This window comes from Sciurus vulgaris (genome assembly GCF_902686455.1).
Source record: "Sciurus vulgaris genome assembly, chromosome: 17".
In the NCBI taxonomy this organism is placed as follows: domain Eukaryota; kingdom Metazoa; phylum Chordata; class Mammalia; order Rodentia; family Sciuridae; genus Sciurus; species Sciurus vulgaris.
In genome coordinates, this window is record NC_136478.1 from 73746206 (window position 1) to 73764602 (window position 18397).

The 18397-nt window shown below is 47.8% G+C and overlaps 1 protein-coding gene across 1 annotated transcript; it reads left to right on the forward strand.

The window, feature by feature from the left end:
- Positions 1-1430: 1430 nt before the first annotated feature.
- Positions 1431-4710, forward strand: LOC306648026 (TATA element modulatory factor-like). The gene is given in 4 exon segments (XM_079117707.1): positions 1431-1743; positions 1746-1852; positions 1854-3636; positions 3639-4710. Coding segments are annotated over 4 exon segments (2970 nt in total). The 5' UTR covers positions 1431-1508; the 3' UTR covers positions 4484-4710.
- The last annotated feature ends 13687 nt before the right edge of the window (positions 4711-18397 follow it).

Genomic DNA, 18397 nt, shown 5'->3' on the forward strand with positions numbered 1-18397 from the left:
TAATGCCAGCTTTTTTTTTTTTTTCCTTTAGCTTTTGTTTATCATGGAAGGATCTTATTTCATCGTCAAATCTGAAAGTAAGTTTTGCTGGGTGTAAGATTCTTGGTTGGCATCCATTTTCTTTCAGGGCTTGGTAAATGTTGTTCCAGGCCCTTCTAGCTTTTAGGGTTTGTATTGAAAAATCTGCTGATATTCTTATTGGTTTCCCCCTGAATGTAATTTGATTCTTTTCTCTCACAGCCTTTACAATTCTGTCTTTATTTTGTATGTTGGGTATTTTCATAATAATGTGCCTTCGTGTGGGTTTGTTGTAATTTTGTGTATTTTGAGTCCTATAATCCTCTTGTACTTGGTTTTCCAATTCTTTCTTCTGGTTTGGGAAAATTTCAGATATTATTTCATTGAATAGATTGTTCATTCCTTTGGTTTGTTTCTCTAAGCCTTCTTCAATCCCAATAATTCTTAAATTTGGCCTTTTCATGATATCCCATAATTCTTGTAGATTCTGTTCATGATTTCTTATCATCTTTTCTGTTTGGTCAACTTTGTTTTCAAGATTAAATATTTTGTCTTCAATATCTGAGGTTCTGTCTTCCAGGTGTTCTATCCTATTGGTTATGCTTTCTATGGAGTTTTAAACTTGATTTATTGTTACTTCATTTCAAGGATTTCTGTTTAATTTTTTTCAATACCTCTAACTCTTTATTGAAATGATCTCTTGCTTCCCATATTTGCTCCTTTAACTGTTGATTGGTGCAATCATTTAATGCCTGCATTTGCTCTGTCATCTCCTCCTTCAATGCCTGAATTCGCTCTTTCATCTCCTCGTTTGCTTCCCTGATTGTTTTAATTACGTACATTCTGAACTCCCTTTCTGACATTTATTCTGCTGTGCTGTCATTGCGTTTTATTGATATAGTATCTAGGTTTGTATGGAACATTTTCTTCCTTTGTTTTCTCATATTGGTCAGATGTCAGTGGGACTCTGTGATATTGCAGATTTCCTGTATTGGCTTATAGTGTCCCTGTAGATTTCCAGTGTATCACCTCCCAGCCTTCAGTAGCCTGAAGTCTTGGAGTAACTTGATAATGCAGTGCTTCCTAAGAAAGCTGCCGCTAGCCTGCTACTGGTTCCAGGGATTGGAGCTGGCTCTGTGTGGAAAGGCTCTCACTGGGGGGCCTGCTCCGAGAAGCTGGCCGTGTGGGAGGAGCCCACCACCAGAGGCTGCTTGCTGGTCGGAGGTCTTCGCTGTGTAGAAAGGCTGTCACTGGGTGGTCTGCTTCAAGAAGCTAGTCTAGGTTGTGGACGTGGAGGGGGCTGGCGCATGCGCACGGACCGCATTTTGGCCTGCAGGAGGGAGGGTCGCGTCCCGCCCTGGCCGCTGGGCCACGGCCTCCCGCTGACCGGCCGGAGCGCAGAGGGCGAGGCTGACCACTCGATCTGGCGGCCTAAGGCGGCTGCAACTTCCGCCCCACTCCATGCCACGGTCCTGCCGACCAGAGGGGCGATGAGCTGGTTCAACGCCGCGCAGCTGTCCAGCTTCGCCAAGCAGGACCTGTCTCAGGCCCAGAAGTCCATTGACAGGGTGCTGGGCATCCAGGAGGAGCTGCGTGCCTGGGCCGATGCGGCGCCCTACGGAGAGCTGGCCGAAGTCCAGAGCATTCAGAAGAGCCCAGTGGTATCTAAGCCCCCAGCTAAATCGCAGCGGCCAGAGGAGGTGAAGAGTGGCTTGCATGAACCCTTGTTGTGCAGTCAAGACCCGGGACCAGTGAATCAGAAGTGACGGACCCTCCTTTGTGTGTGTCAGGGGAAACTCAGGCAGCAAGCACCCCGTCACCTAAACCCGAGGCCTCTCCCAGCAGATGCGAAGGGCGTGGCTTTGGAACCCAAGGAGCAAAAGCAGGAAGACAGGCAGAACAATACCCCTTCTCCTCCCGTCAGCACCTTCTCCTCAGGCACGCCTACCACCAGCGACATCGAGGTCTTAGACCATGAGAGCGTGATGAGCGAGAGCTCCGCCAGCTCCAGGCAGGAGGCGACCGACTCCAAGTCCAGCCTCCACCTGATGCAGACCTCGTTCCAGCTGCTCTCCACGTCTACCTGTGCTGAGTACAGTCACCTAGACGATTTCCACAAGCTCAATGAGAGCTGCTGCTCCTCTGACGCCTTCGAGAAGCTAGACTCGTTCAGCGTGCAGTCCCTGGACAGCCGGAGCGTGAGCGAGATCAACTCCGACGACGAGCTGCCGGGCAAGGGCTGTGCTCTGGGGCCCGCTGTGGCTGGCACTTCACCTCCCAAGATGCAAGCCGCTGAAGCTCTGGGGGGCAAAGCTGGAGGGGAAGTCGATGGGCCCCCAATCGCGCCGGCCGAGGAGGCCGAAATGGAGGAGAGTGGCCGGAGCGCCACTCCAGTCGACTGCGAGCAACCAGACACAGTGGTTCCTCCTGTGCCAGTGGGCGAAGGACATGCTGTCCCGCACAGGGTGGCCGGCCAGGGGGAGGCCGTGGAGGTGCAGCCCGAGGCTCTTGCTGAGAAGGAAGACATCAGCAAGACAGTTGAATTTCTGAATGAAAAATTGGAAAAAAGGGAGGCTCAGTTATTATTTCTTAGTAAAGAAAAAGCCCTTCTGGAAGAAGCTTACGATAACCTGAAGGACGAGATGATCAGGGTGAGGGAGGAGAGCAGCAGCGTGTCCTCCTTGAAGGGCGAGTTCACTCAGAGGATCGCAGAAGCAGAAAGGAGAGCTCAGCTGGCCTGCAAGGAGAGAGACGCTGCCAAGAAGGAAGTCAAAAATATAAAAGAAGAACTTGCAACTAGATTGAGCAGTAGTGAAACTGCAGACCTTTTGAAAGAGAAAGATGAGCAGATTCAAGGGTTAATGGAAGGAGAAAAACTTTCAAAGCAGCAACTACATAATTCTAACATCATTAAGAAATTAAGATCTAAAGATAAAGACAATGAAAATATTATTGCAAAGCTGAACAAAAAAGTTAAAGATCTGGAAGAGGAGTTGCAGCATTTAAAACAGGTCCTCAATGGCAAGGAAGAGGTTGAGAAACAACATAGAGAAAGTATCAAGAAGCTCAACTCTGTGGTAGAGCGCCAAGAGAAGGACCTTGGCCGAAGTCAAGTGGAAGTGGGTGAACTTGAGGAAAAGAACCGGAGTATTCAGGCTGCCTTGGACAGTGCATACAGAGAACTTACTGATCTTCACAAAGCCAATGCTGCAAAGGACAGTGAGGCCCAGGAAGCAGCTCTGAGTCGTGAAGTGAAAGCCAAGGAAGAGCTTTCTGCAGCACTGGAGAAGGCCCAGGAGGAAGCCCGTCAGCAGCAGGAAGCACTGGCGATCCAGGTTGGGGACCTCAGGCTGGCGCTGCAACGAGCAGAGCAGGCTGCTGCCAGGAAAGAGGACTATTTATGCCACGAGATCAGTGAACTTCAGCAGAGACTCCAGGAAGCAGAGAATCGAAACCAAGAACTGAGTCAAAGTGTTTCCTCGACAACAAGGCCATTGCTTCAACAAATAGAGAATTTGCAGGCAACCCTAGGGTCCCAGACATCGTCGTGGGAGAAGCTGGAGAAGAGCCTTTCTGACCGGCTTGCTGAGTCGCAGACCTTGTTGGCAGCAGCAGTTGAAAAGAGCCGGCAGCGACAGAGGAGCTCCTGGCCAGCAAAACCCAGATGTCTGCCATGGAGTCCCAGAACTCTCTCCTGAGGCAGGAGAACAGTCGATTTCAGGCCCAGCTGGAGTCGGAGAGGAGCAAGCTACGAAAACTGGAGGATGAAACTAATCGGTGCCAGGTGGAATTAGAAAATCTAAAGGAGGAATACTCAAGAATGCTGGAAGAGACCAGGAGAGAAAAGACGCTGTTGAACAGTCAGTTAGAAATGGAAAAAATGAGACTTGAACAAGAAAGGAAGAAAGCCATTTTCACTCCAGAAGCAGGAAGAGAGAAGGAGCGGAAGCCCTTCTCCGTTTCCAGCACTCCCACCGTGTCGCGATCCAGTTCCATCAGTGGTGTTGACATGGCAGGGCTACAGACCTCTCTCCTGTCTCAGGACGAGGCTCACGATCATACGTTTGGACCCATGTCTGCATCGGCAGGTGGAGGCACGCTCTACGACGCCGTGCGAATGGGGGCGGGCTCCAGCATCGTGGAGAGTCTGCAGTCTCAGCTAAAGCTGCGGGAAGGGGAGATCGCGCACTTGCAGCTAGAAATCGGCAGTCTAGAAAAGACTCGCTCAGTAATGGCTGAAGAGCTTGTTAAATTGACAAGTCAGAACGACGAACTGGAAGAGAAAGTGAAGGAAATTCCCAGACTTCGCGCTCAGCTCAGAGATTTGGATCAAAGGTACAACACTATCCTGCAGATGTATGGAGAAAAAGCAGAAGAAGCAGAAGAACTTCGATTAGATCTTGAAGATGTGAAAAATATGTACAAAACTCAAATAGATGAACTTTTAAGACAAAGGCTCAGTTAACTTCTGAAAATTGAATTCCCATCAAACTGAATGTAGACGTTTACTATCTAAATGTAGGCTTCCAATAAATTCTTTTATAGAATTAGGAAATGGAACTTATGTAGAGTGCAAAAACTTTTTTAAAAACTGTTTTACAGTATGTAGTAATATTTGCGGTTAAATTATTTTATGCAATATTTGAACTTTATTTTTGAAATTATACTTTAAAGATTTATTTTTAAAAGGCATCTGACTTTTTCTTTTTCTTTTTCTTTTTCTTTTTTTGCCTGGATTTACTATTTTATTTATATGTCACTATGACCAGGGAAGGAGAGTGGTGTTCATATACTACTGTAGATATATAACTAATTGTATCTATAATTTATATGTTTGTATATATTGCGAACATTTAAAGAGTAATATTAACAAAATGAAACTTTGAAATCTTTCACACTTAAATATTCAACATCTAATTACTATTTGTGAAAATATTTTAATTAAGTGTTCAAGGAAAAAAGTTATTAAACCTGTGGTTATTAAATTTTAAACTATTTTTTTTCTTTGAAAGTATAAGTCACACTGACACTGTCTGAAATTTATAGTGAATGATTTAAATTTTAAAACTTTTTTTTTTATATTGGGTATTGAACCCAGGGGCATTCTACCACTGAGCCATATCTCAAGCCCCTTTAGTATTTTATTTTGAGATACTGTCTTTCTAGATTGCCCCAGCTGACCTCTAACTTTTGATCCTCCTGCCTCAGCCTCCTGAGTAGCTGGGATTATAGGCATGTGCCACCATACCCAGCTTAAAATTTGTTTTTTTTTTAATTGGAAATTTACTTCACCCAGCTCCTACACAATTAAGTATGAACAGATTTTGGCACCTTTTGGTATCTTGCCGTAGAAAACTGTATATGTTCAAATGTATCTAGGCATAATTGGATAGTGGAAAATTTTACTTACAACAGTCTGTGGTGGCATCATCTAACACTTAAGTGATTTTGGAGAGGTGTCATTTTACTACTCTATATAAAGAACCAAAAGTAATAAAATTAACAACTTACTCGTCAAAAAAAAAAAAAAAAAAAAAAAAAAAAAAAGAAGAAGCTAGTCTAGAAAGGCGCTTCCTGCCGGAGGGAGCTGGGCTGCTTGGGGAAGTCCCTGGCTGCCCTGTCCTGGTCCCTGAAGCAACCTGTGGGCTGAAGCTCACCACACTGGCTCAGGGATTTGGAGCTGGTTCTGTGCAGAAAGGCTCTCACTGGGAGGCCTGCTCCGAGAAGCTGGAGAATCTGGCCTTGTGGGAGAAGCCCACTGCCGGAGTGCTCACGACTGCCTGGGGGAGACTATAACTGCCCTGCCCTACTCTAATAAGCTGCCCGAATCCGGGCCTGCAGCCCGGGCCGAGCTCCACTGGGTGTGGGACACTCACCCCGTGGTTCTATTTTAGTCCAACTCTCTCAATGACTCCCCTTTTTGAATCCTGGGTTCTGGAGCGACTGGAGACACAGTCACCCTCTAGTCCACCATCTTGGATCTCCATCCCTGTTCTTAATAAGGCACAATGCTCCTCCCTGTAGTTCACATGGCAGAATAACCTTCCTTGTGCTTCACATGGAGGGTTTTCCTCCCTTTTGTTCACCTCACAGAATATTCCTCCCTGTTCTTCACAAGGCTGAATGCTCCTCCCTGTCCTGCACATGTCTGAATGCTCCTCTCTGTTCTTCACATGGCAGAATGCTCCACCCTGTGCTTCACAAGGCAGAATGCTCCACCCTGTGCTTCACAAGGCAGAATGCTCCACCCTGTAATTCACGTGGTATAATGCTCCTTCCTGTGCTCACCTGGAAGAATGCTATTCCGTGTGCTGGTCAACGTAGAATGCTCCTCCCTGTCTTTACAATGAATAAGGCTCCTCTCTGTTCTTCACATGGCAGAATGCTCCTCCTTGTGCTGCACCTGGCAGAATGCTTCACCTCTGCAGCACATGGCAGAATTCTCCTCCCTGTTCTTCACATGGCAAATGCTCATCCCTGTTCTTCACTTAGCAGAATGCTCCTGCCTGTTCTTCACATGGCATAATGATCTTCCCTGTTCTTCTCATGACACATTGCTCCTCCCTTTTCTTAACATGGGAGATTGTTCCTCCCTGTATTTCACATGCCAGAATGCTCCTCCATGTTCTTCACATGGCAGAATGCTCCACACTGTTCTTCACCTGGCAGAATGCTCCTCCGTGTCCTTCACATGGCAGAAGCTCCTTTCTCTTCTTCACATGGCAGAATGCTCCTCCCTGTTGTTCACATGGCAAAATTCTCCTCTCTGTTCTTCACATGGCAGAATGCTCCTCCCTGTACTTCACATGGTAGAATGTCCCTCCGTCTTCTTCAACTGGCAAAATGCTCCACAATGTTCTTCACATGGCAGAATGCTCCGTCCTCTTCTTCACCTTGCAATTCCTCCTCCTGTTCTTCACATTGCAGAGTGCTCCCAGCTCTGTTGCACTTGGCAAAATTCTGCTCCCTGTTCTTCACGTTCCATCATGCTCCTCCTTCCGCTGCACCTAGCAGAATACTCCTCCCTCTGCTGCACCTGGCATAATGCTCCTCCTTGTTCTTCACAAGGCAGAATGCTCCTTCTTGTTCTTCACATGGAAGAATTCTCCTCCCAGTTCTTTGCCTGGCAGAATTATCTCCCCTGTTCTTCACATGGCCAAGTGTTACTCACTGTGCTGCACCAGGCAGAATGCACCTCCCTGTCCTTCAGATGGCAGAATTCTTCTCACTGTGATTCACAAGGAAGAATGCTCCCCCCTGTTCTTCACATAGCAGAATGCTCCTTCCTGTGCTACACTTGGCAGAAAGCTCCTATCTGTGCTGCAACTGGCATAATGCTCTTCCCTTTTCTTCAAAAGGCAGAATGCTCCTCACAGTTCTTCACATGATAGAATTCTTCTGCCTGCTTTCACTTGGAAAATCTTTCCTCGCTGTTCTTCACCTGGCAGAATGCTCCTCCCTGTTCTTCCCATGGAGAATGCTCCTACCTCTTCCTCACATGGCAGAATGCTCCTTCCTGTGCTTCACAGGCAGAATTATCCTCCCTGTGCTTCACATGGCAAAATGCTCCTCCCAGTTCTTCATAAGGCAGAATGCTCCTCACTGTGCTTCACTTGGCAGAATGCTCCTCCCTGTGCTTCACATGAAAGGTTGCTCCTCCCTGTTCTTAATCTCCTAGAATGTTCCTCACTGTTCTTCACATGGCTGATGCTTCTCACTGTCCTGCACATGGCTGAATGCTCCTCTCTGTTCTTCACATGGCAGAATGCTCCTCCCTGTGCTTCACAAGGCAGAATGCTTCACCTCTGCAGCTGCAGCACATGGCAGAATTCTCCTCCCTGTTCTTCACATGGCAAATGCTCATCCCTGATCTTGACAAAGCAGAATGCTCCTCCTGGTTCTTCACATGGCAGAATGTTTCTCCATGTTCTTCACCTAGCAGAATGCTCCTCCCTATCCTTTACATGCAAGAATGCTCCTGACTGTTCCTCACATGGCAGAATCCTCCTCCCTGTGTAGAACCTAGCAGAATGCTCCTCCTTGAGCTTCACATGACAGAATTTCCTCCCTGTTCTTCACAAGGCAGAAAGTTCCTCACTGTTTTTCAATGGCAGAATGCTCCTCTCTGTTATTCACCTGGCAGAATGCTCCTACCTGTTCTTCACAAGGCAGGAAGTGCTTCGCTGTGCTTCACATGGCAGAATGCCCCTCCCTGTTCTTCACAATGCAGAATGCTCCTCCATTTTCTTCACATGGCAGAATGCTTCTCACATTGCTTCACAAGGCAGAATGCTCCTCCCTGTTCTTCATATGGCAGAATGCTTCTCGCTGTGATTCACATGGCAGGATGCCCCTCCGTGTTCTTCACAAGGCAGAAAGCTCCTCACGGTTTTTCAATGGCAGAATGCTCCATCCTGTTATTCAACTGGCAGAGTGCTCCTACCGGTTCTTCACATGGAAGAATGCTCCTCCCTGTTTTGCACCTAGCAGAATGCTCCTCCCTGTTCATCACATGTTAGAATGCTCCTTCCTGTGATTCACAAGGCGCAATGCTTTTTCTTTACTTCACCTGCCAGAGTGCTCCTCCCTGTTCTTCACATGACAGAATGCACCTGGGTGTTCTTCATATGGAAGAATGTGCTGCACTTAGCAGAATGGTCCTCCCTGTTCTTCACAATGCAGAATCCTCTTCCCTGTTCATAACATGACACAATGCTATTTTCTGTTCTTCACATTGCAACGTGCTCCTCACTGTACTTCACATGACAGAATGCTCCTCCCTATTATTCAAATCGCAGAATGATCCTCCCCATGCTTCACCTGCCATAATGCTCCTCCCTGTTCTTCACCTGGCAGAATGCTGCTCCCTGTTCTTCACAAGGTGGAATGCTCTAGTCTATTCTTCACCTGGCAGAAGAGTCCTCCCTGTTCTTCACCTGGCAGAATGCTCCTCCCTGTGCTTCACATGACAGGATGCTCCTCCCTGATCTTCCATTGCAGAATAATTTTCTGTATTTCACCTGACAGAATGCTCCTCACTGTGCTTCACATGACAGGATGCTCCTCCCTGATCTTCAAGTTGAAGAATGCTCCTCTCTGTTCTGCACATGGCAGAATCCACCTCCCTCTTCTTCATCTGGCAAAGTTCTCCTCTTTCTTCTTCACATAGCACAATGCTCCTTTCTGTGCTGCACCTGCCATAATGCTTCCCCCTGTGCATCACATGGTAGTATGCTTCTCCCTTTCCTTCAAAAGGCAGAATGCTCCTCCCTGTTCTTCACATGGCAGAATGCTCCTGTGTGTACCTCACATGGCAGAATGATCCTTCCTGTTCTTCCCAAAGCTTAATTTTCCTCCCCGTGCTTCACATGGCAGAATGCTCCTCTCTGCTCTTCACCTGGAAGAATGCTCCTCACTGTGTTTAACATGGCAGAATGCTCCTCCCCGTTCTACACAAGGCAGAATGCTCCTCCCTTTTCATCACTGGTAGAATGCTTCTCTCTTTTCTTCAACTGGCAGAATGCTCCTCACTGTTCTTCACATGAAAGAATGCTCCTCCCTGTTCTTCACATGGCAGAAGGCTCCTCCCTCTGGTCCAATTGGATGAATGCTCCTCCCTGTGCTGCAACTGGCAGAATGCTCTTTCCTGTTCTTCACAAGATAGGAGGCTCCTCCCTGTTCTTCACATCGCAGAATGCTCCTCCCTGTTCACATCATAGAATGGTCCTTTCTGTTCTTCACTGGAAGAGTACCCCTCCCTGTTCTTCAAATGGCAGGATGCTACTCCATCTTCTTCACCTGGCAGTATCCTTCTCCCTGTGCTTCATATGGCAGAATGCTCCACCCTGTGGTTCTCCTTGCAGAATGATCCTTTCTGTTCTTCTCATGGCAGAACGCTCCTCCATGTTCTTCACCTGGCAGAATGTCCTTCCCTGTTGTTGACCTGCCAGAATGCTCCTCCTATGCTTCACATGGCAGAATTCTCCTCCCTTGACTTCACCTGGTAGAATGCTACTCCCTGTTCTAACCAAGGCAGAATGCTCCTCCCTGTTCTTCACCTGGGAGAATGATCCACCCTGTTGTCACTTGGCAGAATGCTCTTCCCTGTGCTTCACATGGCAGAAGATCCTCCCTCTTCTTCATAGCCAAATGCTCCTCCCTGTTCTTCACATGGATTAATGCCCCACCCTGTCCTTCATTTAACAGAATGCTCCTTCCTGTTCTTCACATGGCAAAATGCTCCTCCCTGTGCATCACAAGACAGAATACTCCTCCCTGTTCTTAACAAGAAGAAAGCTCCTTCCTGTTCTTCAACAGGAAGAATGCTCCTCATTGTTCTTCCCCTAGCAGAATACTCCTCCTGTGGTTCACATGGCAGAATGCTCCTTCTTGATCTTCACCTGGCAGAATTCACTCCCTATTCTTCACAAGACAGAATGCTCATCCCTTTTCTTCAACTGACAGAATGCTTCTACCTGTTCTTCACCTGGCAGAATGCTTCTCACTGCTCATCACATGGAGGACGCTCCTCCTGTGATTCACATGGCAGAGTGCTCCTCCCTCTGCTTCACAAGGCATAAAGTTCCACCCTGTTTTCACCTGGCAGAATGCTTCTCCCTGTTCTTCACCTGTCAGAATGCTCCTCCCTGTGCTTCACGTGGCAGAAGCTCCTCCCTCTTCTTCACATCACAGAATGCTCCTCTATGTTCTTCACATGGCAGAATGCTCCTCGCTGAGATTCACATGGCAGAATGATCCTCCGTGTTCTTCACATAGCAGAGTGCTCCTCGGTCTTCTTCAACTGGCAGAATGCTCCGCCCTGTTCTTCAATGGCTGAATGCTCCTTCCTCTTCTTCACATGGCAGAGTGCTCCTCCCTTTTCTTCACATGGCTGAATCCTCCTCCCTGTGCAGCACATGGCAGAATGCTCCTTCCTGTTCTTCAAATGGCAGGATGCTCCTTCCTGTGCTTTTCAACGGATAATGCTCCTACCTGTATTTAGAAGGCAGAATGCTCCTCCCTCTGCTGCTCCTGGCAAAATGCTCCACCCTGTGTTGTACCTGCATAAACCTCCTCCCTGTTCCTCAATAGGCATAATGCTACTCCCTGTTTTGCACCTGGAGAATGATCCTCCTGTTCTTCTCATGTTAGAATGCTCCTTCCTGTGATTCAAAAGGCACAATGCTCCTTCTTTAGTTCACCTGGCAGAATGCTCCTCCCTGTTCTTCAAAAGGCAGAATGCTCCTCCTTGTTCTTCATATGGCAGACTGCTCCTTCCTGTGCTACAGGAGCCAGAATGCTCCTTCTGTACTTCTCCTGGCAGAATGCTCCTCCCTATCCTTCACATGCAAGAATGCTCCTCACTGTTCCTCAATGGCAGAATCCTTCTCTTTGTGCCAACCTTGGCAGAATGCTCCTCCTTGAGCTTCACATGACAGAATTCTCCTCCCTCTTCTTCACAATGCAGGATACTCCTCACTGTTTTTCACAAGGCAGAATGGTCCTCCCTGTTATTCACCTGGCAGAATGTTTCTATCTGTTATTCACATGGAGGAATGCTCCTTCCTGTTTTGCACCTAGCAGAATGCTCCTCGCTGTTCTTCACATGTTAGAATGCTCCTTCCTGTGATTCACAAGGCACGATGCTCCTTCTTTACTTCACCTGGCAGAATGCTCCTCCCTGTTCTTCACCTGACAGAATGCACCTCCGTGTTCTTCACATGGAAGAATGCTCCTCCTTGTGCTGCACCTGGCAGAATGCTCTACCCTGTTCATCACAATGTAGAATTCTCCTCCCTGTGCTTCACAAGGCAGAATGCTCCTTCTTGTGCTTCAAATGGAAGAATGCTCCTCCCTGTTCTTCATCTGCCAGAATGCTCCTCCCTGTTACTCACCTGGCAGAATGCTCCTCCTGGGTTTCCACATGGCAGAATGCTCCTCCTTGTTCCACACATGGCAGAATAATCCTCCGTGTTCTCTACCTGGTAGAATGCTCCCACCTGTTCTTCACATGTCATAATACTACTCACTGTACTTCACCTGGCAGAATGCTCCCCCCTGTTCTTCACATGGCAGAATGCTGCTCCTTGTTCTTTATCTGGCATATTGCTCCTCCCTCTCACCAGAAGGCAGAATGTTCCTCCCTGTCTTCACATAACAGAATTCTTTACTGTGTTCTTTATATAGCAGAACTCTCCTCCATGTTCTTCACCTGCCAGAATGCTGCTCCCTATCCTTCACATTGCAGAATGCTCTTCCCTGTGATGCACCTAGCAGAGTGCTCCTCCCTGGGCTTCACATGACAGAATGCTACTCCCTGTTCTTAACCTGGCAGAATGCTCGTCCATATTCTTACATACCAGAGTCCTCCTCCTTGTACTTCACATGGCTTAATGCTCCTCCCTGTGCTTCACTTGGCAGAATGCTCTTCTTTGTTCTTTACATGTCAGAATGCTCCTCCCTGTTTTTACATGGAAGAATGCTCCTCCCTTTTCTTCGCATGGAAGAATAATCCTCCTTGTTTTGCATCTGGCAGAATGCTCCTCCCTGTTCCTAACATTTTAGAATGCTCCTTCCTGTACTTCAAAATACACAATGCTCCATCTTTACTTCACCTGGCAGAATGCTCCTCCCTGTTCTTCACCAAGCAGAATCCTCCTCACTGTCCTTCACATGGCAGAATGCTCCTCCATTGCTGAAACTGGGAGAATGCTCCTCCCTCTACAACACAATGCAAAATCCTCTTCCCTGTTCTTCACATTGCAGAATGTTCCTCCCTGTTCTTCATATGGCTGAATGCTCCCCCCTGTGCATCACATGGAAGTATGCTTCTCCCTGTTCTTCAAAAGGCAGAAAGCTCCTCCGTGTTCTTCACATGGGAGAATGCTTCTCCCAGTGCTTTACATTGCAGAATGATTCTTCCTGTACTTCACATGGCATAATTCTGCTCCCTGTGCTGCACTTGGCAGAATGCTCCACACTGTGCTACACCGGGCAGAATGCAACAACCTCTTCTTCACAAGGCAGAATGATCCTCCTTGTTCTTCACATGACAGAATTGTTCTCCCTGTTCTTCACATGGCAGAGCAATCCTCCCTGTTCTTCACCTAGCAGAATGTTGTCCCCTGTTCTACACATGGCAGAAAGATTCTCTCAGTTCTCACTTGGAAGAATGCTCCTCCCTGTTCTTCACATTGCAAAATGCTCCTCCCTGTGTGGAACCTAGCAGAATGCTCCTCCTTGAGCTTCACATGACAGAATTCTTCTCCGTGTTCTTTACAAGGCAGAATGCTCCTCACTGTTTTGCACATGGCAGAATGATCCTCCCTGTTCTTCACATGGAAGAATGCTCCTCCCTGTTTTGCACCTACCTGCATCCTCCTCCCTGTTCTTCACATTTTAGAATGCTCCTTCCTGTGATTCACAAGTCACAATGCTCTTTCTTTACTTCACCTGCCAGAATGGTCCTCCCTGTTCTTCACCTGACAGAATGCTCCTCCGTGTTCTTCAAATGGAAAAATGCTCCTCCCTGTGCTGCACCTGGCAGAATGCTCATCCCTGTTCCTCAGAATGCAGAATGCTCCTCCTTGTTCTTCACATGGCACAATGCTTGTTTCTGTTCTTCTCAAGGCAGAGTGCGCCTCACTGTACTACACATGGCACAATGCTACTCCCTGTTCCTCACATCACAGAATGCTCCTCCCCGTGCTTCACCTACAAGAATGCTCCTCCTGTTCTTCACCTGGCAGAATGCTCCTCCCTGTGCTTCACATGGCAGAAGATTCTGCCTGTTATTCCCAGAGCAGAAAACTTCTCTCAGTTCTTCACCTGACAGAATGCTCCTCACTGTGCTTCACATAGCAGGATGCTCCTCCCTGTGATTCACGTGGCAGAGTGCTCCTCCCTGTTCTTCACATGGCGGAATGCTCTTCCCTATTCTTCACATGGCAGAATGCACCTACCTATTCTTCATCTGGCACAATGTTCCTCTTTCTTCCTCACATGGTGAATGTTCTTTTCTGTGCTGTACCTGCCATAATGCTCCTCCATGTGCATCACATGGTAGTATGCTTCTTTCTGTTCTTCAAAAGGCAGAATGCTTCAACTTCTGCTTCACATGGCAGATTGCTCCTACGTGTACCTCACATGGCAGAACGCTTCTCCCAGTTCTTCACATGGCAGAATTCTCCTCTCAGTGCTTCATATTGCAGAGTGATCCCTCCTGTTCTTCACATGGCATAATTCTCCTCCCCATACTTCACATGGAATAATGCTCCTCTCTGTTCTTCACCTGGCAGAATGCTCCTCCCTGTGCTTCACCTGGCATAATGCTCCCTCCTGCTCTTCACATGGGAGAATCCTCCTCCCTGTGCTGCACCAGGCAGAATGCTCCTCCCTGTTCTTCACATGGCACAATGCTCCTTCTGTTCTTCATATGGCAAATCCTCCTCCCTGTTCTTCGCCTGGCAGAATGTTCCTCCCTATTCCTCAATGGGTAGAATACTCTCTCCCTGTTCTCCATGTGGCAGAATGCTCCTCATTCTACTTAACATGGCCGAATGCTCTTCCCTGTGTGCCACGTTACAGAATGTTCCTCACTACTTCACATGGCCAAATGCTCCTTCCTGTTCTTCACATTGCAGATTGCTCCTCCATGTGATGTACCTGGCAGAATGCTCCTCCCTGTGCTTCACATGGCAGAATGCGTCTCCCTGTACATCACAAGGCAGAGTGCTCCTCCCTGTTTTTCACATACCGAATGCTGCTTCCTGTTCTTCAGAAGGGAGAATGCTCATCACTGTGCTTCACATGACTGAATACTCCTCCCTGTTCTTCAACTGGCAGAATTATTCACCGTGTTCTTCACCTTGCAGAATGCTCCTCCAGGTGCTTCACAGGGCAGAATGCTACTTCCTATTCTTCTCATGGCAGAATGCTCATTCATGTTCGTCACAGGCAGAATGCTCCTACCTGTGCTGCACCTGGAAGAATGCTCCTCCCAGTTCTTAATGTGGCAGAATGCTCCTCCCTGTGCTTCAAAGGAAGAATGATCCTTCCTGGTATTCACATGGTAGTAGGCTCCTCCCTGTTCTTCACATGGCAGAATGCTCCACATTGTTCTTGACATGGCAGAATGCTCCTCCCTGTTTTTTTCTCATGGCTGAATGCCCCTCCCTGTTCTTCACATGGTAGAATGCTCCTCTCTGTTCTTCACCTTTCACAATGCTCCTTCTTGTTCTTCACATGGCAGAATGCTCCCAAATGTGCTTTCCATGGCAGAATGCTCCTCTTTGTTCTTCTATTGGAAGAATGCCCCTCCCTATTCTTCATATGGCAGAATACTCCTCCCTGTGCTGCACGTGGCAGAATGCTCCTTCCTGTTCTTAACAAGGCAGAAAGATCCTCCCTTTTCTTCACCGGGCATAATGCTCCTCACTGTTACCTGGCAGAATGCTCCTCCCTGTGCTACACCTGGCAGAATGCTCCTCCATCTTCTTCAACTGGCCAAATATTCTGTCCTGTTTTTTATATGGCAGAATACTCCTCCCTGTGCTGTTCCTGGTAGGTGCTCTTCCCTATTCTTCACGTGGCAGAATGCTCATCTCGGTGCTTCAGAAGGCCGAATGCTCCTCCCTGTATTTACATAGCAGAATGCTCCTCCATCTGCTGCACTTCGCATAATCCCCTTCCCTGTGCTGTAGTTGGCATAATCCCCCTCCATGTTTGTCAAACGACATAATGCTCCTCCCTGTTCTTCACATGGCAGAATGCCCTCCCTGTCTTCACCGGGCAGAATGCTCCTCCCTTTGCCTCAGTGGCAGTATGCTATCCCTGTGCTACACCTGACAGAATGTGCCCTCCTGTTCTTCACATATCAGAATGCTCCTCCCAGTTCTTCACCTGGCTGAATGCTCCTCCATGTTCTTTACATGGAAAAATGCTCCTCTCTGTGCTTCACATGGTAGAATGCTCCTGCCTGTTCTTCACAAGGCAGAATGCTCCTCCCTGTTCTTCACATGGAAGAATACTCCTCCATGTGCTTCACATGCCAGAATACTCCTCCCTGTTCTTATAGTGTCAGAATGCTACTCCATGGTCTTCACGAGGCAGAATGCAACTCCCTGTTATTCACCTGGCAGAATGCTTTTTCCTGTTCTTCACATGGCAGAATGTCTTCCCTGTGCTTCACATGGCAGAAGCTCCTCCCTGTTCTTCACATTGCGGAATGCTCCTGTCTGTTCATCACAGGGTAGAATGCTCCTCCCTGTGCTTCACATTGTAGAATGCTCCTCTGTATTCTTCACCTGGCAGAATATTCCTCCGTGTTCTTCACAAGACAGAATGCTCTTTCCTCTTCTTCACCTGGCAGAATGCTGCTCCCTCTTGTTCACACGGTAGCATGCTGCTCCCTGTTCTTCACCTAGCAGTGCTCCTCCCACCCTTCAACTGGCAGATGTTCCTCCATATGCTTAACAGGGCAGAACGCTCTTCCCTGTTTTAAACATGGCAGAGTGCTCCTCACAGTTCCTCACCTGTCAGAATGCTCCTCCCTGTGCTTCTCATGGCAGAATGCTCCTACCTTTGCTTCTCAGGCAGAATGTTCCTCCCTGTGCTTCACATGCCAATATGCTCGTCCCTGTTCTTCACATGGCAGAATGCTCCCCCCTGTTCTTCACATTGCAGAATGCTCCTGCCTGTGGTTCACGTGGCAGAATGCCCCTCCCTGTCCCTCACCTGGAATAATGCTTCTCCCTGTTTTTCACATTGTAGAATGCTCCTCCCTATGCTGCACATGGCAGAATGCTTTGCCCTGTTCTTCAACTTTCATAATGCTCCTCCCTGTTCTTCTCATGGGAGAATGCTCCTCCCTGTCCTCGCCTGGCAGAATGCTCCTCCCTGTGCTTCACATGTTAGAATGATCCTCCATTTTCTTCACCTGGTGGAATGCTCCTCGCTGAGTTTCAAATTGCAGAATGCTATTCCCTGTGCTGTACCTGGTAGAATTCTCTATGTTCTTCACGTGACACAAGGTTTCTCCCAGTTCTTCACCTGGCAGCTTGCTCCTCCCTGTTCTAAACATGGCAGAATTCTTCTCCCAATTCTTCACGTGGCAACATGCTCCTCCCTGTCCTCCAAATGCCTGAATGCTCCTCCCTGTTCTTTACATGGCAGAATGCTCTCCCTGTGTTTCGCGTTCCATAATGCTCTCCCTGTCCTTCACATGGCAGAACGCTCCTCCTTGTTCTTCACATGGCAGAATGCTTCTCCCTGTGCAGCACCTGTGGGAATGCTCCACTTTGATCTTCACAAGGCAGATTGCTCCTCCATGTGCTTCACAAGGAGAATGCTCCTCCTTTTTATTCACATGGAAAAATGCTCCTCCCTGTGCTGAATTTGGCACAATGTTCCTCCCTGTACTTTACCTGGCAGAATGCTCCTCCCTGTGCTGCACCTGGCAGAATGCTCCTCACTGTTCTTCACATCGCACAATGCTTCTTGCTGTGCTTCCTATGTAAGAATGATCCTCCCTGTTTTTCACCTGGTAGAATGCTCCTCTCTGTTCTTCATATGACATAATGCTCCTCCCTGTGCTTCACATGGCAGAATGCTCCTCCCTGCTCTTCACATGGAAGAAAGCTCCTCACTGTGCTTCACCTGGCAGAATGCTCCTCTCTTGCTTCATGTAAGAATGATCCTCTCTATTCTTCAACTTGTATAATGCTCCTCTCTGTTCTTCACCGCACAGAAAGCTCCTCCCTGTTTTTCACATGGCAAAATCCTCCTCCCTGTGCTTCACGTGGCAGAATGCTCCTCCTATACTTCACCAGGCAAAATGCTCCTCCCTTGCTTCACATGGCAAAATGCTCTTTCCAGGTCTTCAAATGGTAGAATGCTCATCCATGTTCTTCACCTGGATGAATGCTCCTCCCTGTTTCTCAAATGGCACAATGCTCCTCCTTGTGGTGCACCTGGCAGAATGCTCTTCCCTGCTCATCACCTGGCTGAATGCTCATATCTGTACTTCACATAGAAGAATGCTCCTCACTGTGCTTCACCGGGCACAATGCCCCACCCTTGCTTCATATGTTAGAAATATCCTCCCTGTTCTATATCTGTTATAATGCTGCTACCTGTTCTTCACATTGCAGAATCCTCCTCCGTGATCTTCACATGGCAGAATGCTCCTCACTGTTCTTCACCTGGCAGAGTGCTACTCCCTATTCTTCACATAGCAGAATGCTTCTTCCTGGGCTTCACATGGCAGAATGTTCCTCCCTGTTCTTAACCTGGCAGAATGTTCCTCTCTGTGCTTCACATGCAGAATACTCCTCCCTGTTATTCACCTGGCAGAATGCTCCATCCTGTGCTTCACGAGGCA